Source organism: Balaenoptera physalus (assembly GCF_965194825.1).
Source record: "Balaenoptera physalus genome assembly, chromosome: 14".
NCBI lineage: Eukaryota > Metazoa > Chordata > Mammalia > Artiodactyla > Balaenopteridae > Balaenoptera > Balaenoptera physalus.
Window position 1 is genome coordinate 88,149,053 of NC_138893.1, and position 21,667 is coordinate 88,170,719.

At 39.2% G+C, this 21,667-nt stretch overlaps 1 protein-coding gene across 3 annotated transcripts in view; it reads right to left on the minus strand.

Annotated features, from left to right (window-relative positions):
• MYPN (myopalladin) overlaps positions 1 to 21,667 on the minus strand; it is an 81,910-nt gene that overhangs the window by 30,258 nt on the left and 29,985 nt on the right. For all 3 annotated transcript variants that reach the window (XM_082424399.1, XM_082424400.1, XM_082424401.1), the window contains 8 exons: positions 21,345 to 21,459; positions 20,130 to 20,201; positions 13,860 to 14,001; positions 12,048 to 12,071; positions 9,693 to 9,809; positions 8,836 to 9,208; positions 977 to 1,567; positions 462 to 600 (listed from right to left, as the gene is read on the minus strand). In XM_082424399.1, the coding sequence (XP_082280525.1) occupies positions 462 to 600; positions 977 to 1,567; positions 8,836 to 9,208; positions 9,693 to 9,809; positions 12,048 to 12,071; positions 13,860 to 14,001; positions 20,130 to 20,201; positions 21,345 to 21,459 (1,573 nt within the window). The remainder of the gene's footprint in view (positions 1 to 461; positions 601 to 976; positions 1,568 to 8,835; positions 9,209 to 9,692; positions 9,810 to 12,047; positions 12,072 to 13,859; positions 14,002 to 20,129; positions 20,202 to 21,344; positions 21,460 to 21,667) is intronic.

A 21,667-nucleotide genomic window follows, 5' to 3' on the forward strand; every position in this document is an offset into this window, starting at 1 on the left:
TAATGTAAAGATTGAGAGGAACTGGTGAGCAAACCCCCAAGCACATTAGATTGAAGCAGCCAGATAAAGGATGGCTTGGAACCCCAGAGTTCCTTAAAGTCTAGGTCATCTCAAGGCTCAGATATTGAAATGTCTCAAAGATGTGACGGTGTTTGCCAATACTGAGCTGAGGATTGTTGGAATGGAAAACAGACTATCTAGTCTCTCTCCTTAACATACGCTATTCTAGGTAAACGCACGTAGACAAGTAAACTGAATTAACTACCAGGCTAAATCAAGAACTGTGAATCCATGTGGACGAGTTTCCTACATGAACCATGGACAGTCTGTGCTTTGCCTTCCAAAACTGCAGTGTCAGCTTCACCGAGGTCAGGTGACCTGAGCACCCAAGGACTGAATTAAGCAAACTTACATTCCTTACAAAGAAATTCCAATAAACCGTCTGAACCCAACAATCTTACCTGCTGGTTTGATCTGACATCACTGAAATTCATTTTTTTCCCCAAGTCTAGAATCACCGCATTCTTAGTTTCACGAATGTAATCATCATTCACTGGTTGGGAAGACTTTATATGTTTCTTCATTCGTCCCTGGGATGGCCTGTAAAATAAATTCACACCTAAATCACTCATGAAAAACACTGGCCAGGGTACAAAGGCCTAGAAATCAGAGTGGTTGGCATGGCAACCAGACGCCAGGAGCCATCAGGCACTTACGGAGTGCATCTTGCGAGCAAACGTTGAGCACTGCCCAGAAAATCTGTGTGTCGAGGTGTTTTCAGTATTTAAATTATAAAAACATTATTTAAAGTAATCGTGTCCTCTTGTCCTAAGGTGCTCAATATCCATTTTGTGTCTAAGAGATTGGATTATGTAGGAATTCACTAAATGAGAGTCCTGTCCCAGACCAAGCTACTCTTATGTGGGTCCATTCTTAAATGACATCTTTTACATCAAGAAACCTCAATGACACTTACACGGATGGTGCGCTTCTAGGCAGCCCCATGGCATTGGTGGGTGGGATGGCAGGGAGAGAAGGCAGGACGGAGCTGAGGAAAGCCACTGGGTTCTGAATCCGGCCGGTGGGAGAGACAGGAGTTGGGGACACGCAGTGGGGCTGAAACTGGTTTCCGCTGGAGATGGAAAATGTGAGTGGCAGTTGTGCTGGTTCTATCGGACCTGGAGGAGGTGGCTCGTTTTGGGCAGAAACCCCTCCTAGAAATTTGGTTTGCACCAAGGGCTGAGAAACTAAGAGGCTTTCTTTGCTCACTGTCCTCTGCATGGCTTGAGGAGTGCTGATCAGGGTGAACACTGGAGAGCTGGAAGGGGACACAGTTGCTGCAGTGGTGCTCGTGGAGGGGAAGAAGTGCTTTGGCCGGGCCAAGCTGAATGTCTGTGATGAAGGGGCCTTCACCTGCTTGCCGGACATTGTCACCGCTGGGGCAGCAGTGGAGGTCAAAACACTCATGTTGAAAGGAAACTCCTTAGGAGATGAAGGAGATGGGTTTTGCAACTGCTGTTGTTCCAGTAAGACTTGCTTGTGAAGCTGTTGTAGCTGGCTGGAATCTCTGCACACAAAACAAGAGTAGGGAGAGAGAAGAGAAATCCGTCACCATTGCCTCAGCCTGTAGAGACGGGCTGTTGGTTGCTTGATGCTGATTAAGAACACACAGCCAATGTCGCCAGAAACCAGCCGATCAAATTCGGGCATGTGGGATCTAGTTCCCTGGCCAGGGATCAGACCCGTGCCCCCTGCATTGGAAGGGCGAGTCTTAACCGCTGGACCGCCAAGGAAGTCCCTGTCTCTCCTTCTCTCTAAATCTGTTTGATTGCCAGGAAGAAGGGAAAGGCCACCATGATGCACAACTCCAAGAGGCGTCATTCACATTGTGTTCTTTGTGTTGTGACCCTGGAGTTGGGCAACACAGCAGCCCCATTTTAGAATGTTATAAATTAGAAAGAAGAAATAGAAAAATGGTCCTCTTGTTGGAAGTGCTCAAAGTTCTGTTTCGGGACAGAAGGCACTGAGCTACATACTGTTGTGAGTTACTAAAGGGGGCTGAGTTCCCTGAGAATGTGCTATATTCTTCACTCTGCCTCATTTTAGAGCAAACTTTAACAAAGCAGCTGGATGTGTCTTGGTGTTTCTCATCCTCTTCTGACAACAAAGCTTTATAGAGAAGGTGACCATATGTCTCGATTCATTCTAGACAGTCCTGCTTTATGCCTGTTTTCCTGCCATGATTATTAATAGTGCTCTTTCACTCTCAAAAATGTCATGGTTTGAACGATGGATTATATGGTCACCGTAATTATGAATGTTACTTAGACTTTTCTCGTGCCTAAAGGAAAAAAAAAGATCAAGCTGGGAGCGCTTTCTCCATTTATAGCAACCTGACTCACAGAAGCATTATATGAATTGCCTTAAGTCCCACAGTCTATTTACTTCCTCTTAACAAAACAGTTAATTTATTTTTTAAAAAAAGAAAATGGAAAATGAAAGTGTCTAAAAGTCATATATGTATAAAGTTGTCAGGGCTGTCAAACTTTGCTGTTTAGGAGAATCTACTCTTGAATAAACAACCATAGGAACAGCCACAAGTGAGACCACAGTGCTTCAAGCCCACCGTGGTTTTATGTTCTTTGAAAATATGTTTTGGAACATAGAAGGTGATCTGCTGAACATGAGATCTATTAAAAATGAAAGGTTTTATGTTTTCATACCATTGGGAAAGTCAACACCAACGGCAATAAAGTTGAGGCAGAAAGTTCTCCAAACTTTGATTTAAAAAAAATTTTGTTTTTAATTGAAGTATAGTTTACAGTGTTGTGCCATCTCTGCTGTACAGCAAAGTGACTCAGTTACACACATAGAGACATTCTTTTTTTAAAATATTATTTTCCATTATGGTTTATCACAGGATATTGAATATAGTCGTGATTTAAAAAAAAATTCTTGGAGTTTAAGACCTTTTCTCTTGCCTTCATTAACACTTCTGATACACAATATACGGAAAAGTAACTTCACAAAGTAGAGACCTATCTCCACTTTCATGACTGCTGTCAAATGCTACATACTATGCGACTCTTTATTCAACTATGAAAATTCTTGTCCTCTGTTCAACTATGAAAACTAAGAATTTAGAAGTATAGCCACCTGGCACAGTAACTTTCTTCCTCCCTTTTAGAAGTAAGTATTTAAGCTGAGAGAATAAAGTAACATAATTAAAATTAATTAAATCTTTTCATTCCATCATAGATGAAAGATTCAGCAATCAAGAGAAGCAGAAATATCTTTGTTAGATTATCCTTAGAAAAATATATACAATAACGTTGTTTCTGCTGGTGTTAACTTTCCCAATGGCATGAAAATATAAAACCTTTAAATTTTTAATGGATCTCATATCTGGCAGGTCCCATTCTGTGATTACTATAGCGTAAAGAAAATGCCATGTGGTTTTTAGGACATGTTTGTATTGTAGTCTGAGCAACTTTTAATATGATGGTATTGCAGAAATATTTTATTGTGGTTATGGAAGTAGAAAAAGTAGTATATGAAAACTAAGTAATCTTAGAAAGATAAGGATGAAGAAAAGGGGCCAGGAAGTCATTTGGTATTGATTGATTCTTATTTTCCTTTAGCTCCCATTGAATGAAAACTAAGAACCAGCTTTTAATTTTAAGTAAGACTTTAAACAGCATGTTAGCCCTTATCATTTAATGCAGTATATCGGATTGTAGAGGGTCACAAACTTTAAACATAATGATATATGAGATACAGCATCAAATAGTTTTGATTATCTAAGATTCTGGAAGAATTCATTTGAGAATAATGTCTCCTTTTGTTTGACAGGGTTTTCCCCCCCCCCAGATTTTATTAAACTGTCTTGTTTCAGAAGGGATTTAAAACAGCTGTTTCAATTTGCTTATTCATGACATAAGGGCAAGGTGTCAATTCCAGTATTCAACAAACTTTTATTGAATCTTATGTATGTTTACTTTGCTAGGTACTGTAGGAGATACAAATATGCCTGGGATAGTATGAGATATTCAGGGCTCAAAAATCTTACTATACATATATGTAATACAAATACCCAGTGGTTATTTACAGGTAACATATGGAACTTACTATTTAATAATGAAGGTACAAAGTGCAATGAAAGAATAAAGGAAGGAAAGGTTAATTACAAAGCATACAAAACCCTGAGCAACCTCTCTAATTCAAAATAACAGCCTATCATAAATTGCTATAAGCTCAGCTGCTCATTTCTTGTTGCTATGAGGACTTCTGAAATCAGGTTTGTACCCAGTTTTCTTTCTGTAGATTATCAACTCTCCTGGGTTCCCTGAAAATATCTTCTCTTTTGCCACAACTTAGCTTAAGCATGATGCTCAAGAATATGGCCTCTGCAGACATATAGACTTAGGTCCTAATCCTGGCTCTGCCACTGATTATATGTGTGGTTTGGGGTGGTTTCTAGATTTTTCTGACCCTGATTTCTTCATAAGTAAGATAGGAGTAAGTAATATCTCTTCATGTTGTTGTGAGAATTGATAGATAAATCACCTAAATCATATAAATGATCAATAAATGGTGGCTATTATATTTTTCAGTTTCTGAACTACAGATATCAATTTCAAGATTTGTAAGAATGAAAATTAGAGTTTCAGAATTATAAGGATGTTTCTTGATGTGGTTTCTGGAATACAAAAGAATTTCTTAGGGATTTTTTTTTATTAACATCTTTATTGGAGTATAATTGCCGTACAATGGTGTGTTAGTTTCTGCTTTATAACAAAGTGAATCAGGTATACATATACATATATCCCCATATCTTTTCCCTCTTACGTCTCCCTCCCCCAACCCTCCCTATCCCACCCCTCTAGGTTGTCACAAAGCACTGAGCTGATCTCCCTGTGCTATGCAGCTGCTTCCCACTAGCAATCTATTTTACATTTGGTAGTGTATATATGTCCATGCCACTCTCTCACTTCGTCCCAGGTTACCCTTCCCCCTCCCCGTGTCCTCAAGTCCATTTCTTAGGGATTTTAAATGGTTGAGATAAAATGTCAAGGCTTAATGATAAACACAACAGAACAACTTGGGCTACTGTATCAAATACTTTTGAAAGCAATTTTGGCAACAACAACTTGGGCCAGTGTGTGCTGGAGCCAGCTCTCGATGGCTCTGGAGGGCAGGGTGTATACATCTCATCCCAGTTCCCAGTTTAATGACTTTTCTTTAGTAGCTTGAAATCAGCCATGGTGGGAGGAAACTGGCAAATACTACAAATCAGGGCTTCCCCGCCTCTGCCGGTAGTTAAAACATTTGCTAGCACATTGCTGATTAGGATAACTAATTCTGGGTAAATATGTCTCTGCAATCAGCTTTTAGCTGTGGTTTTGGCAGTGGTAACTACGCTGCTTGTGCATTAGATCACCCAGAGAGCATAAAAGACAAACCTTACTGATTTAGGCACCACTGGCCAGAGAGTCAGTTGGCCTGGGAAAGGATCCAGGCATAGTTATTATTATCTTTTTAAATGTGGGTCAGTTCTTAAACTTTAGTGAACCTCAGAACCCTCTGGAGGGCTTGTTAAGACATAGATTTCCAGGCCGCACCTCCAGAGTTTCTGATTCAGTAGGTCTTGAGTGGAGCACGAGAATCTGTATTTCTGTCAAGCTCCCAGGTGATGCCAGTGCTTTGAATAGCAAGGCTCTAGGGGATTCTTGTCTGCATCCAGGACTGAGAACCACTGCTCTAAAGAAACACTTGCCCCAAATCATAGGCTTACCCAGTACATTCTGATTTTAGTCTGACATTTTACTCACTTTAAATGTTAATTCTTCTATTTTTTTCCTGGCTGTGGAGGGGTGTGTGTATGGGGCTGGGTGGGGTGATAAAGGGTTGTAACTCAGGTTCTCCAACTTTACACCCATACTTTCCAACCTGGCTGTACATTAAAATAATCTGTGGAGAGATTCTCATTCAACTGGGATGGAAGGCATAAATATTTTTCAAAAGCTCTACATTTCATTCTAGAGTGTAGCCAGGATGAAGAGTCACTTCTCTAAATAGCTTAATATTCAAGCTGAAAATGTCAAAGTCTGAATTATCTAGGCTTTGATGATACAGTGTTGAAAAACGACAGCTTCCCTCTCTGTTGCAGTTTTAAGATCTATAAGAATTCTATCTATTTTTTTGTATGAATGGCAAATTGAAGGAACAAGCAGAAAATTGTATCCTCAAGATTATTGAGTCAATATATTTTAACATAAAACCTAAAAGATTAAAACCAGTAAGAAAACTTTGTAGGCATGTGGAGTCACAAAGGGTGTGTGTGTGTGTGTGTGTGTGTGTGTGTGTGTGTGTGTGTGTGAGAGAGAGAGAGAGAGAGAGGTGAACATGCACATGCGTATTCATACCTCTACTAATACAAACCTATATTCACACCATTAGGTGAAAATTTCAGGAAGGCAAAAAATATTAAAGAATTATATACTGCTGAGGACTGGATTTTTAGAGGGTGTCACTACATAATTTAGTAGAAAGAATTTTTATATTCATTGAAAGTTTCATGTGGTAGATACTGCTGGCTGACTACTTAATTCTCCCCTTTGTAAAGGAACTTGATTTTACTCATGGTGGCAACATGTGCAGCTAAAGACCACACTTCCCAGCTTCCTTTGTACTTAATGTACCATGTGACTAAGTTCTGGCCAATGAGATATAAGCAGGTGATTTTGGGTAAGTCCTAAGAAGGCTCCTTTAAAGGAGAGTAATTGGACTTCTACCAATTTGCCTTTTCTGCTGCTTGAAATACAGACATGATGACTAGACCACCATCAGCCTTCTTGGACCATGAGGGCACTTGGAGAAGAAGCCAGTGCTAAAGACGGCAGAGCAGAAGACTGGGTTCTTAATGATTATGAAGCCATGATAACAGCCTCAGACTGCCCATCTAATTCCTTTATTTGAGAGAAAAATAAACCCTCATCTGTTTAACTCACCATTAGTTTGGGCTTTCTGCAACATGAAGCTAAACCTAACCCTAACTGACATATCTAATAGCTCCTAAACAGTCCCTGGGTAAGAGGAGGCCCTACAAAGGAGGTAGTTGATTGTTTGGGGTTACCTGTTCTTACAACTCCCTTCTCTGCGAACTGCCTTCACACACAGTTCTGATGTGATCCATTTGAGTCTTCTTCCCTCCAAACATAAATGCTCTGCACCTGACGAGCCTGGGCTAATTGGTATTTGGAATTGAGCTGCTGAGCACGATTTAGTTAGCAATGGAACTTGACACAGATCTTGACGACATGCCATCATGGGCCAGATATGAATCGATGAGTCTTCCAAGAGAGAAGAGTAGAATGGATATGCAAAGAGGAAACAAGGAAGTGCTCAAGACGGAGCGTGAGCAGTGGACAGAGGCTGGACTGAACGTGTATGTGATCCTAGCTCTTAACTCCCTGCTTCTCCTTCTCTGTGCAGGACCTGGCTGTGTTTTGTTGCCCATTCCTGCTTATATCCCTACAATAACCTCTTCCCTTCTTCCTACTTTAAGTAGATTCCTATTTCCTGTGACTGGCAGAACTCTGAGGGGACAGAGATATTTCTGGATGTGACCCACATGTTTTTTTTTTTTTTTTTTTTTTTTTTTAAATGGATGGCTAAATGGGTTTTTATTTATTTATTTATTTATTTTTGGCTGTGCTGGGTCCTTGTTTCTTTGCGAGGGCTTTCTCTAGTTGTGGTGAGCGGGGGCCACTCCTCATCGCGGTGCGCGGGCCTTTCACTATGGCGGCCTCTCTTTCTGTGGAGCACAGGCTCCAGACGCGCAGGCTCAGTAATTGTGGCTCACGGGCCCAGTTGCTCCGGGGCATGTGGGATCTTCCCAGACCAGGGCTCGAACCCGTGTCCCCTGCATTGGCAGGCAGATTCTCAACCACTGCGCCACCAGGGAAGCCCCGACCCACATGTTTTGTAACATTTAATTTTATGGCCAGAATTTCACCTTGTGTGGTAGTGAGAGAAATATAAAACTAAGCAACATGAACTGCTTCCAGTGAATATCAGCACTGAGAAACACATGATGGGAGTGCTATTACTGTAGATTTTATTGTTGATATTTAAAGGTTTATGTAGTTATAAATGTAATTTTTATCACTTTGATGTGTGGATCAAACAGAACATAATAGTAGTATCATATTCTGTGCTTGCTTTACTATGGATGCACATTAAATTTTGCCACATGACTCTGATAGAAGCTCTCTAGAGAGTTTGGGTGACAACTGCATCAGGCTCCTGAGGTGACTCTGGTTGGTGGTCACCATGCCACCCTTAGAGGATGGTTCACTTCCTTTGTAATTTCAACCCATTACATTTATATGAAGCGTGTGGTTACTACAGCATATCTAGCCATATCAAGGAACTAACTAAAAAATACTAGGTATCTTTTCTATAATGACTATAAAAACTTAAGCTGAAGCAGAAATGGGGAATAGAAAGATGAAATTTCACACCGTAAAGATTATTAGACATGAGAAAGGGCTTTATAAGAAGAGTGTAGAAGTGCTTCACCTGGAGCCCTCTAATGTTAGACAGACATCTTTTTGAGCTAGTTTAGGAGTAACATTTCTTGGAGGTAGAATATGAATAGTAAGAGTGAAAGTGATAGTACACTTACACTGATGTAAGGATTATGATTTGCAAAGCATTTAATGTGTGTTTTCTCATTTCATAATTTTCCTTTTTAGCGCCATCATTTTTAAGAAGGGCAGAGTCAGAGAAGGTCACAGGCACTCTTGGTTATCCATTCTAATTTTTACTTACAGTTTGGGTTTGGCCAGAACTGGAGGGGGCTCTTTGACGGGCGAGGAAGGCTCAGGGATTTTTGCTGACTGTCCATTGAATCTCTCCTGGAAGGAATCAGGCCTGGTCTGGTTGATGGTCACCATGCCACCCTCAGAGGATGCTTCACTTCCTTTGTCATCTTCAGGCAGGTTGAAGTGGACACGGAGCCCGATCCTTGAGCTGGACCGGGGCTCGTTGTGGTTCACCAGAACGCCTTCCAGTTTGGGTTTAGGGAGTTGTTCCACAGAAGGCGGCTCTGGGTTGGGTGGGGACGGCTGTTGCTCAATAGCAGCCAGGTTGGTGGTAGAGTTGGCTGAGTGAAGAGACCCATTGTTTCTGGGGTCTTCATTTCCTGAAAGGATGATAACAGGACCTGAGATGTTAGCCTTACTCAACAAGACTGAGATAGGATCATAACCCTGAGACGGGGCATGTATCCAACCCAGGCGAACGTGCTAATGGAAATCCTTGTCAAAAACAGAAAACACAATCTGGGACATTAAAGAATGGTAAGGATACAGGAAAAAAAACAAAAAAAACCTAAAAAAGTCTAAGTACCATTTTGGAAAGAATTTTAGAAGTTTAGGTAAGATCAAGGAGATGTTTTCTTAGGGAGTATAATAAGTAACAACAGGATAACTGGGGTGGTGGTGATAAATGCGATGAGAAATTGAAAACTGGATTCTGTTCAAGAACACTTTCCTCAATAATTCAAAAAATTTTAGGAGAGCCAAGCTAGCTTCATATGAAAAGCAGTAAGAGAGGGTAATATACATCGTCCATACTCATAATCAAAGTCATAGTCTAAACTGTTCTGGCATTGAAAGAGCCCTTACCTCTTATATCTAGCTGTGCAATGCTTGACACTGTGCCGTATTTATTGCTTGCAGTACAGGTGAAGCACCCAGAGTCTTCCGCAAATACCTCAGCAATGACCAAAGTACAGATCTCCTCTAAAGCCAATAAAGCAGAATGGTTACTGACTTATTTACGGAAGTGGAATTATGGAATTTTCTGATATTAGATGGTGATTCTATAAAAGTCAATAGAAGAGGGCTTCCCTGGTGGCGCAGTGGTTGAGAGTCTGCCTGCCAATGCAGGGGACACGGGTTCGAGCCCTGGTCTGGGAAGATCCCACATGCCGCGGAGCGACTGGACCCGTGAGCCACAATTACTGAGCCTGCGCGTCTGGAGCCTGTGCTCCGCAACAAGAGAGGCCGCGATAGTGAGAGGCCCGCGCACCGCGATGAAGTGTGGCCCCCGCTCACCACAACTAGAGAAAGCCCTCGCACAGAAACGAAGACCCAACACAGCCATAAATAAATAAACAAATAAATAAATAAAATTAAAAGCAGAAATAATAACATATTAGTATCATTAATTAAAAAAAAAGTCAATAGAAGAAGCTGATGATATTAATTGTTTGAAAATAATTAGTCCAATTATTTGATTGAACTGACTGATTAGCAGACTAAATGAACCAAAGGAAGTAAAATGAATAACTCCATGCAGACAATGAACAAGAGGATTTAATGATAATATAATGTATATTATGGATTTGCAGATTATCTGTTTTTATGTCATCCGTCCAGATGTCAAAAATGGGACCAAGAAACAATAAGCTTAAAAATCACAAAAACAAATTAGGATTTAAAGCAAAAGTAGGTCTGTGTGAAATACCACTCTATTCTTGCTAAGGTGGTAGCATGTGACACACAATTCTGGTCAATAAGATATTAGGGAAAATCTCCTGGGGAGTTTCTGGGAAAGTTTTTCTTGCCTTTTAAAAGGGGTAAAAGAGAGCGTTTTTCCCTATTTTTGCCTTTGGACGTTGTCATCTGCACGTAATACCCAGAACTGTGGCAGCTGTCTTGGGTATATGAGTAGAACCAGTCTAAGAGGATACTCTGAAGATGACAGAATGGGGAAAAAATAAATAAAAAGCTTGGCCCATGATGACCTCTGAGATGCTAAATTAACCAATCTCAAGACTACCATTTCTTAGGACATCTTGCTATCTAACAAGATACATTTTTCATGTTGCTTAAGGCACTTTTGGTTAGGTCTTGTTTACTTGCTGCCCAAAGAATCCTAAATGATGGAGAGGCAAAGTTTGGTTTTGGTATCTCTCTGTCCTTTTTCTGAGTCTTATGCTTCCTTCTCTCTGTTCCCTTCCCAAACATTGGCACTCTCATCTTTCAGCAACCTGCATTTGGAAAATGATCTGATAAATTCATTCATACTATACTATACCTGCCTGATGAGATAGTATTCTGTCTCCAAAGGGTATTTGCTTTATCCAAGGTGGAAAGAAAAACTCTCTGAACATGAAATTTTAGATCATGGAGCTGGGGCTTGTTTTGAGCAGGGACCCCTTTTGGGTGACTCTGAAATTATTTTGTGTATGAGACTGCCTAGTGAAAAAGCTTGCTTTGGTTGAAAGTATCAAAAGCCTGAAATATTTTCAAAGGGAAAAATGCTTCTCCACTACAAGCAATGCTAGAGCAAGAGCACTCTGGTCTTTACTGTATCCCCAAGGGCCTAGTGTAGGGTTATGCAACATGGATATTCAGTGTCTACACTGGGAATGCCTTTCCATTCAGTTTTCAGAAGCAAGAATTATAATAACGAAATTCCAAACCATCATTCTTACCCATGGGCACAAATACAATCTTATTTTTCAGGGTGATCATGGAGAGGACATTCAGATGTTTATGCTGTGTTTTGTGAGCAACTTGTCTTCTAGAGGTAAGAGCTTTATCCATGTGTCATCTTAATATCCTCCCAACCAAATCTAATAACATCATAAACATTTTATTGATTCTGTGAATTTTAAAATCTGATGCATAACTTTTGAGATACATAGGCTGTGGAATTGGAATTGATAGCGTCATGGAAATTGCTCTGCCCAGTTTAAGGAGGTCATGAGTAGGGGCCAACGAAAGAGGGAAAATATTCCTAAGAAACATTCCTCAACAACGCAGAACTAACTGCATTCACACTAGCTATTGAATATATATTCCAAACTTGCACATGCTTGCCTTTCCTTCTCCTACAGTCATAGCTAGAGTTGGCTTCGATCTTCTTTGTAAAACATTTTTTCTTGACACCAGTGTAATTTCAATATGTTTATTATATATTTCAAGTCACAGATCACATACAAATGAAATGAAAGTTAAAATGATCTTTACCTGGCTCTGCCATGGATCGAGGTTCTAAAAGAAAAAAAAATTAAAAGATTCTGAGCATTTATTTTACTGAGAGGTGATATTTTTATCAGAAGCTTCCTATAGAAGTATCTTTTGCATACTCATGAGTAATTTGACAAGGCTAATCTGTAAATTTTAAGTAAAATGACCTAAGCACCAATGACCTTGACAGGGATAGGATCATTATCACAGAAGGGCAGCAAGAGAGCTGCTGACTAAATGATGTGGCTGTATCTTGGGACATACTTGGGTTCCACTTGGGACACATAAACCTTAGGTGAGGAAAAGTTACTGAATTAGTTGGGATTCAGGATGACTTGCTTTTATTGTACCCATTCAGGCTGACCTGAAAAAGTTTGTGAAGACTGAGAGATCATTCTTGGCTTTGGGCTCTCACATCCTGATATAATGTAGCATATACCTCCTGCCCTAAGGTTTCTAATATTAAGAGCCTCAGGATAGATGACAGGTTCCTCAGGAACAGTTCTTTGTCTTAAAATTCTTTGGCATTCCTGAAGGTGCCCGCTTGGTACTGAAAACAGGTGCTCAACTAAGGTTTGTAGAATTGGAGGCACTCAGGGAATAGTTGTTGAATTTAGTTACATTCTTCTACACTGATAGAACTAGTGGAGGTTTTTTGCCTCAGCTTAAATGGTATTCAGAATATATCATTGCTGCTGCTATTCAGAATATATCATTGTTGTTAAACCTGATAGTAGTTTGATTCATATATCTATTTTGTGATAGGCAGAAACAAATTAACCAAGAAGCAAATAATTTTCAACATATTTTACGACTGAAATGGGTCAAGGTGAAAGCACTGCATGACAAGAAAAGAATTAACCACTTGGATATATAAATAATTCTTACAATAAAAAGAGTAAAACCTCAATAAACAATGAACAAAGGATATAATAGGTAATTTTAAAGTAAATTCAAAGACCCAATAAATAGGAAAAAAAAGTTCCTTTCCACATCTCATTAGTGAAGTGCAGATTAAAACAAGTATTCCCATTTGGGACCTATAAAATTAGTGAAGATTTAAAAAAATGTTTAATACCCATTGATAGTGAAGGTATAAGACAAAAGAAATTCCCATATGTTGCTGGTTGTAGTAGAATGTAACTGAAATAGCATGTGTCCCAGTTCAACTGGGATGATCTGGTTTATTCCTGGGATCTCTGTGTAATGATTACTAGCACCCTCTGTTACTCCCCAAGGTGTCCCAGGTTAGATGATCAATTATATAATCATCCTAAATTTAGTTCAACCTTTTTGGATGGCATTTTGATGATTTATATTAAAAGCCTAAAAAAATGTGAATTTACAGTAGCAATTCTAGTACTCAGATTTATTCATAGATATTCACAAAGATATTCACAAAGATCTTCTCTGTTAACATGCTTTGAAATATAGTTTCTAATAGTAAAAATTTGTGGACAATCTACATTTTCAACAATAGGAGATTAAGTAAATATGAAATTGATTGCATCGACTTATTTTTACAAGTAAAAAAGTTCTATATTTATTAATATGGAAAGATGTTCATGAAATGTTGAGTGAAAAAATCAATTTACAAAACAATTTATTTTTATTTAAAGAAAATATATGCATGGAAAAATTTTTGGAGAATATACACCAAAATATTAATAGGGTTTAGTTTGGTGGAGTATAAGTGGTTTTTATTTTATTCTTTTTATTACATTTTAATTAGTTGTTAAAAGTTATAAAAATAAATGTATACAATATATCTATAAAAATTATCAGAAAAATAATTTTAAAGCACCAACTTACTTTTCTGTAAAATTCTAAAATCTGGAGAATCGTCTATCAAGGTCCCTTCTCTATACCACTCAACTTTAGGAGATGGAGCTCCTTTTACTCTGCATTCAAAGACAACTAGCTGACCCTCAGAGGCTGATAAATTTTGTAACATCTGTAATGAGAAGAATATTGTTAGAACCAAAAAGCATATATTTTTGGAATCTACTCCCAGTGCTGAATTTTCGAAAAGGATACCATTGCCTCCATATTTGGATTTTCTCCAAATCTTGTACATTTCCAGCAGCTTCAATTCTGTGGATGTACATTGAATCTATTTTTGAAGACAGAATCATCTGAGTGCATAGGAAGCTTTTTCCTCACTATCTTCTTTCTTTTCCTCTCTGTTGCAGTGCCAGACAAATTTATTGAATACTAGGTGAAACATATTGAGGGTTTGCAAAAATACTAATATTTGGTAAAGTAATTCTGCTTCCTTTAAGAAAATGCCCAAGTAGAGTTTGGTTTTCAGAAATAATAACGATTTTAAAGATCTGCAGTGAATATCTACTAGGTGTATTCAGTATGGGAGTAATGTATTTTTCCACACAAGACTGTTCCACAAGGTGGGCTATCTCTGTGGCCTAAGTAAGTGACTATTTTCTTGGCTTTGCCTTGCCTACTTTCTGTAGTCCTAGAAATTGACGTTTGTTTTGCTATTTTCTTTTCCTTATGTGTTCTTTACAGGATAGCCTCAATGTCTGTTGAGGGAGGTAAACAATGACAATCTCTATAAAATCATAGTCACATGGTAAAATATGTCATAATTTTGTGAAGGCATCGTTAAATGCTCTTCCACGCTTCCCCCCAAAAAAGTTTACAAAAATCACTTTCCATTGTAAAATATCAGTATATTCTATAATAGACCCTATGGGAGAATGGAACTCACATTTTCCTTTCACAACTTGTCTTTCACTCATCATGATTTATGAGCTTAAAGTCACACATTTGTTTGTGTAGTTGGTACTTCATTTGATTATGAAATGCTCCTTTGGCATATGTGTGGGCACATTTTTATTTTTAATATAGGCCTAAAGATGATAAACATGGAAAGGTTATGATTAACTTCCTCTACAAGCTCTATCAGCAACAAATGCTGCAAGGCTTTCCCATTATTACAATTTTGGGGTCTGTATTTAGGAAATATTGGCTCTTGCTTTGGAGAAGGGGAAGGCCAGTAGTTTTTTTGCTTTTGTCATTTACTCTTATAAATATCTTGTGATTGTTTACAGCTCTTAACAGTATATGATATTTTGTGCTTAAACCTATCATAGTTATGGCATTTATCTTAGGAATACTGGGGTGGGTTTAACCACATGGCTTTAGCTGTAGTAGGAGACTTTTACCTCAGAAGGGTGTGTTAGTTGATATTGTGACAGCCAGGGGGCGCTATAGTTCAGAGTTAGTGTTTTGTTCTCTTTTTGCATTCCCAAATTTGTTTGCTGAAGGAATTCAGGATGTGATTTGCACAGAGTGGTTTCTGGAGTAATAAGGAACTATTTGATTGAAAACCTGGTTATTCCTTGTTTACCCCAAAACAATAGCTTCTAGTGACAAGAATGGAATGTTCTCAGTAAGCAGGGAACATCATTGAGTCTTGGGTGCTCCTGGCAAGCTGGTGAATCTGACATCTGAGCAAATTCTGTGCTAAGATGGTAGTTCTGGGGGCCCATTGAAAACTTTAATGGCAGTCAGACATCTCCCTGGGATTCATACATAATGGAGTTTCGTTCCTTCTTGAGGCAAACAAATTAGAAAACCAAAGCAAAAAAAAGTGGCGGTGGCAGAAGGGATTGAATGAATAAAATATGGCACATTTAAAAAATGGATGTAAGCAGAATGAGGTCAGTCTACATTCTGACATGGCTTGAGGTTCAGATATATGAACCAATTCTCAATCTGCAGAGGTGACACCAAGGTCCTGCTTGCAAAAGGACCTCCTGGAGAGAATATGTTACAGTTGAGACCAACATTAGTTGGTTGTAATTATTCACTTGAAATTGAAGGCCAAGACCTGTGTTCTATTGGAGAGTCCAGCCAGATACCTGAGATACTATAGTTCTAGAATATGCCAGCTAAGGGACTGTGATATGAGATGGAAACTCATTCCAGTGTGATACATCGTCAGTACTCAGTAAAGGAGTTGCCAGGGGTCATCTTACAAGGCACTTAGAAAAGGTTGTTGAAGGTCATAGTTTGAAGGACAATGATAGTTGTTATTGCTAAAAACTGTGCTTTTCTACAAAAATCTCATAAGAAGAAATCTCACATTGCTGCACATCCGGTCCAAACCAGTTACACCATTTGAACATAGTTTAGATGGGGCCATGTTCAACACAGCAGTAGGTCTTAGGCTGTTACTAATGGCACACTGTGTAAGACTTGATCATATGTATCTTGACTTCACTGAAGATGAATAAGACATGAAACATTCCCCAGCTAGCAAAGATTAAGTTAGTCTTAACTAAGAATTATGGATCTGAACTGAAGTCCCTATAATGAAAAGTCTACAACCTCCTGCAGTAAACAGTATCCAAAGTGCAAATCTGTCTTGTGTGTCATCACCATATTGATCATCCAGGAAGACATTCTTTGTAGGATGACTTGACAACACAGAGACTTGAGAAGCATGTCTTCCACGGCCATTTGACATTGGATTTTTTCTCTACTCCTAACAACACTCTGAAGCCACAAAGTGATAAAAGCAATAATTCCTTCTTAGCTGAAATGGAGGCAGTTCACCACAGAATAAATATAACTCTGTTCCCGCTTTGTGCCAAGCGCTGTGCCAGGTGCTGTAAATGTGAGTTGAAAGGACACAGTTCCTGCTTAGTAGACCTATACCCACAGATACAATGCAGGGACATCCTTGAGAAAAGGCATCTCCCTTATTGGTTAAAAGATGTCAGCTATAAGGTTCATATTGTCACTTTATTCTTTTTTTAAATCCAGTTGCTATTTTTGCACCTTGGGAGATGCTGGAAGTGAATGCTATAGTGCTTTTAGACTGGAGTTGGATCAGAGCAGTTTTTACTGATAAAGAAACATTTGATTGAAGACCTTTTTGCCCCTACATTGTCACAGGTGCCCAATACCACAGTTGAGTCAGAGAAGTCTCTGGAATTGTGAGGTTGGGGAGAGGGGCCCATGTAATCTTCAGGAATCTAGAGCCAACCACCGGACTTGTCATTTCAGGGTTTCCTGCCTCAGCTATTATATAATGAAGTGCCGTTCTTCAAATTCTCACTTCCCCTGCCCCCTTGCACTCTTCAAATTACTGCTGAAGCACCTGGAGCCAGGGCTGCAGCCTTGAAAGCCTGCAGAGCAGCTGTTGTTGGAGTGGGAGCAGTGATAGGAGTAAGATTCTAATGTGATCATCTACCTCCCTTCACACTCAAGGAGTGTGAGCACTGTTTCCCCGCCACAAACAGAGTGAAAGTGTTTTTGATACTGTATAGAGGATGGAGGATAGTCTATCTCCATAAAATATTTTAAAAATATAGGTATCCTCTATAGGTAGAGCAGTGAATTAGCATATGGAACCCCAGGCTTCTTTCAAACTCTACCACTGTTTTGCTGGGCAACCCTCATTTTCATTTTAACCTTCTTTAGGTTAAAAGAAGATAATACCAGTACTTCCCTATCACCAGAGGAGGTACAGGGAGTTAAATAAAACTCTGCTCTCTAATCGTTGCTTTCAAAAAAATGGCTTCTTGCCATTATTGGCAGAGAAATGCTTTGTTGGGCAGTATAGAAAGTGAGTCATAGGTACTGGAATGCCAGAAGTCCCTAAAGAAGTAAATAGAGCAAGGAATAACCTGAACAAACGTATGCCAATGATCAGTTATCAAGGCTTATGCCACGTGATTACCATCGTCAGTGGCTCTGACTCAGAAATTTTCTAATGTCACTGACAGTGACGATGACCTCAATCCTACCTTCACTCATGGAAACTGATGCAAGCACAGCATTGCTGATAAGTCCCTCTGGAATCTGAGCCACAGCCTGTGCTAGTGCCCTACGTCTGAACAACCCTGATCCCATTTATGGAGGCAAAAGTACACTTCCCGAGGGCTGAGAAAGCCTCACCAGAGTTTGAGTCCCTGTACTAGGGATTGTTTTCCCACCATGGATCTAATGTTTTTGGAGATTTATCTAATTAACAACATACACTAATGACTAATTCTTTTCCCCATTTTTATTTATCAAAGGCATATATGTATCTGCAAATCAGAGCATCTAATTAGAGGGAGGTAATCAGTCACAACACAAAAGCAGCTAAACTTGAGGCTAACCAGTCCATGAAAATTAAATGTAAAGAATAGGTTTTAAAGTCCTGTTAGGCTTTTCAGAATAATAAAAATGGCTTTGGACCTATTATAACCATTATGGACTCCTATCTAGATATTAGAGATAGCCTTCAAGGCGCTTGGGAGAGACAGAAAACTAAACATCTTTATTATTGTGCTAAATGTTGTACCAGAAGCATGTACCAGGTGATGTAGATGCAGGGAAGACAGAGCACCCAAAAATATTTGAAAGTGTGGAGGGAGATAAGGACACTTCTTTGCTGTCTAGCTGGGCAGATGGTGGTGAGGAGAAGAGTGGAGGAGATCTCAGTTTGGGACTGGGTATAAATTATTCCGTGATTTAGTTGCCTTTGAAGAGTCAGCATTGCCTGACAAAGGGTGTGACAAATAGGCACGACAAATTAAAGTGTCCTGATTTCTCGGCATTTAAAGCTCTGTTTCAAGGCTAGGTGACTTAACAGTGAACTAAGAGACACTTAGGGGTAGCTCTATTAGCTATATTATGCACACACACACGCGCCCGTGCGCGCACACACACAGGTCCACTTATAACTCTTTGTCCAAGTCTGGTATTCACCAAATCACAACATGTTGCTTTCCTACTTCAAGTCTTTGAGAATAGCAAAACTTAAATTCCGAAAGCGGTTACAAGAAACAAACCTGAAAAATTGAGAGGCATCTTGTTTCACATAAGAATGTTTGCCCACCTGATACGGTTATGGATAAACATGTCTCACTCTTAGACTCTGCTTGATTTTGGAAAACCATCTTGGATGAGCTGATATGGTGGAACGTCGCTAAAATGGATGTTTCTGTGGAAGTTGTGAATTTAGCAATTCTTTTAGGATCAGTACTCATTGGAAAAGACTTTTTTTTTTTTTTTTTTTTTTTTGCCATTTTGCTCTATACCATGATTTCTCAGCCCCAGGACTAATTGACAGTTTGGGCTGGATAATTCTTTGTTGCAGGAGGCTGTCATCCCGTGTATTACAGGATGTTTAACAGTATCTCTGGATGCCAGCCCCCTGTTGTGAAAAACAAAAAAATGTCTCCAGACATTGCCAAATGTCCTTTGAGGGACAAAATTAACCCTGATTGAGAACCATTCCTCTAAATCATACTTCTGAGTAGATAAAATTTCTTTGGGCTTAAGTTTGGTATTCATACAAACAATAAACTGTAAATCCAGGCATAGACTCTATCCATGTGGTTTTCATAATACCGAAACAAATCCAATACGACTCAGTTTTGCACCTTTGAGTTTATTGTCCTGGGCAACATATGAACTAAGTCTATGTTATGTAAGGGAAAGAACAGTAGACAGAATTGGGACAACTTGTTTCTAGTCCTGATTCTGCCACTTGCTAGTTCTGTGACATTGGATACATTGTTTAATCTCTCTGGGCCTCCCTTGGTTTTTTCATTTGTAAATGAAAGTGCCTGAGTAAAATTTCCAGTTCTAAATACAAAGATTATGAGACTCAGAATTTGATGCCACCACAATAGTTGATACCATGGATTAGAAAAAGAAAGCTCTTTGTTCTAGAGTGAGGCTTTGTATTGAGCTTCTTAAGAGCATGTAACTCCATCTCCTTGGACACCAGAGACATCCAGAGGAACCCTTGGATAGTAAGTGCCTAGAAACGTATCACCTGACCCCTAGGTGTGGCTACTGTGTTTAAAAGCAATAGGATGGACATAGAGATCAATGTGATGAGTGGGGATGACCTTTCCCTTATTATACAAACTAATACTAGAAATCTGCAACTTGGAGCGACATTGTAACAGCTACCACAAAACCCCAAAATCCTATCCTGTACTTATAAGAGACCAAAATCCTGAGATAAAATCAGTGAATTTTGAATCCTACAACTTTGTTTGGGTATTGAGGTGTGTTTAAAGCCATGACAGAAAGAAGTTATATTTTGATTACCTTTGTAAACACAGGAGCTGCAATGATAGGTTTTCCATCCAATCCTTGCAGATAGTTGGTAGGGCTCTGACACTGTTAGAAGGGAACCAACAATAGATTCATTGTCACTGGGATTATCAGATAGGTAGGTAGACAGATGATCTATAGGTATAACACAGCTAAAGAATTTGGTGTGTGAAATTAATCTAAAACCAAAGACTGACATTTTCTCAGTCTATGAATTGCAGACATCAAATTTTATGCTGAACTGATTGTATTTCTTTCTAGGTCATGGTGGCCGTAAATACGTGCTGGCCATCCCCACCCCCTCACATATAGAGCTATGTGATGAACCCTAACCCCCTGAAGAGGTTCCATAGACCCCTGAGGCTCCACAGATCAGTTTTAAAACTACTGAATTAAAACTAAAATGTGACCCCTCTGCATTACTAAATGGGTCAGGTAAGTACTTAAAAATTTTTTTTAAAGGTTGTAGATCTTTATATACATCAATATTTGTATTTAAATATATCAATAACACATTACAAGTATGTTTATATTAGTATGATTTCATATTTTTAAAGTATATGTGTAATATACATTTATAGATATGCATAGAAAATGCCTGGAACTATCTGCTAGAAATTATTAACAGGAGGTACCTCTGAAGAGTGGGGCCAGAGGAGTCGAACCTTGACTAAAGTTTTTACTTAATATACTTTCTGTATTTTTAAAATGTTTTTACAATAAGCATCACTCTCATCATCATCATCATCATCATCATTGTTAACTTGAAGGATGAGAGACTTTGAGGTTTTCTAAAAATTAATTTCATGGTTGCTCTATCTTAGAAAGTAGAATTTTGTTTTTTTTTTAATAGCTCCATGAAACTGATTTTCATGATACAGAGTGTCTTGGGCCAGTGTGAGAGCTGGCAGCTCATTGTATATGTAGTCAATGCCCTTCATAAAGGTGGAATATCAGAGACTAATTTGTAGAGTTTCTTTTGCTATGAAATTTGCCTATGAAGTTAGAGAATGTGTTCCCGAAGCCAGGGGAACTACTGATATCATACATCAGAAGTACAAAGTGATTATCACGACGATAGAAGTGTGTTGCCCAAGGTCATTATGAAGTTGCAACAGAGGAGAACATGATCATGCCGTACGAGATGGTCATGGTCACAGCGCCTGCCTGTCAGTCCGTGGCACTTGTGTTTCACTTAGACTCTTGTACCTGCTGAATGGTTGACACGCTGGGCTGGGCCACCACACGCTGGGCTTGGGGTACTGCTGAAGGAATGGCTGCAGAAGTAGTGGGAGGGGATGACACCTCATTTGGCTTCTGGATTCTGAGAAGTGATTAAAATATAGATTATAAAACAGACCTATCATTGTTGTGAAAATCCTTTCAGCAGAGCTTTCAGAAATGCTTACAGAAATCTTCGTTCAACAATATTACACAAACATTTACTGAGGGCTTTGCTACACACTTTGTTAGGCAGTGTAAACAGGAAGATGATAAGGCGCCAGTTCTGTCCTTGAGTTAGCTGCTGTCAG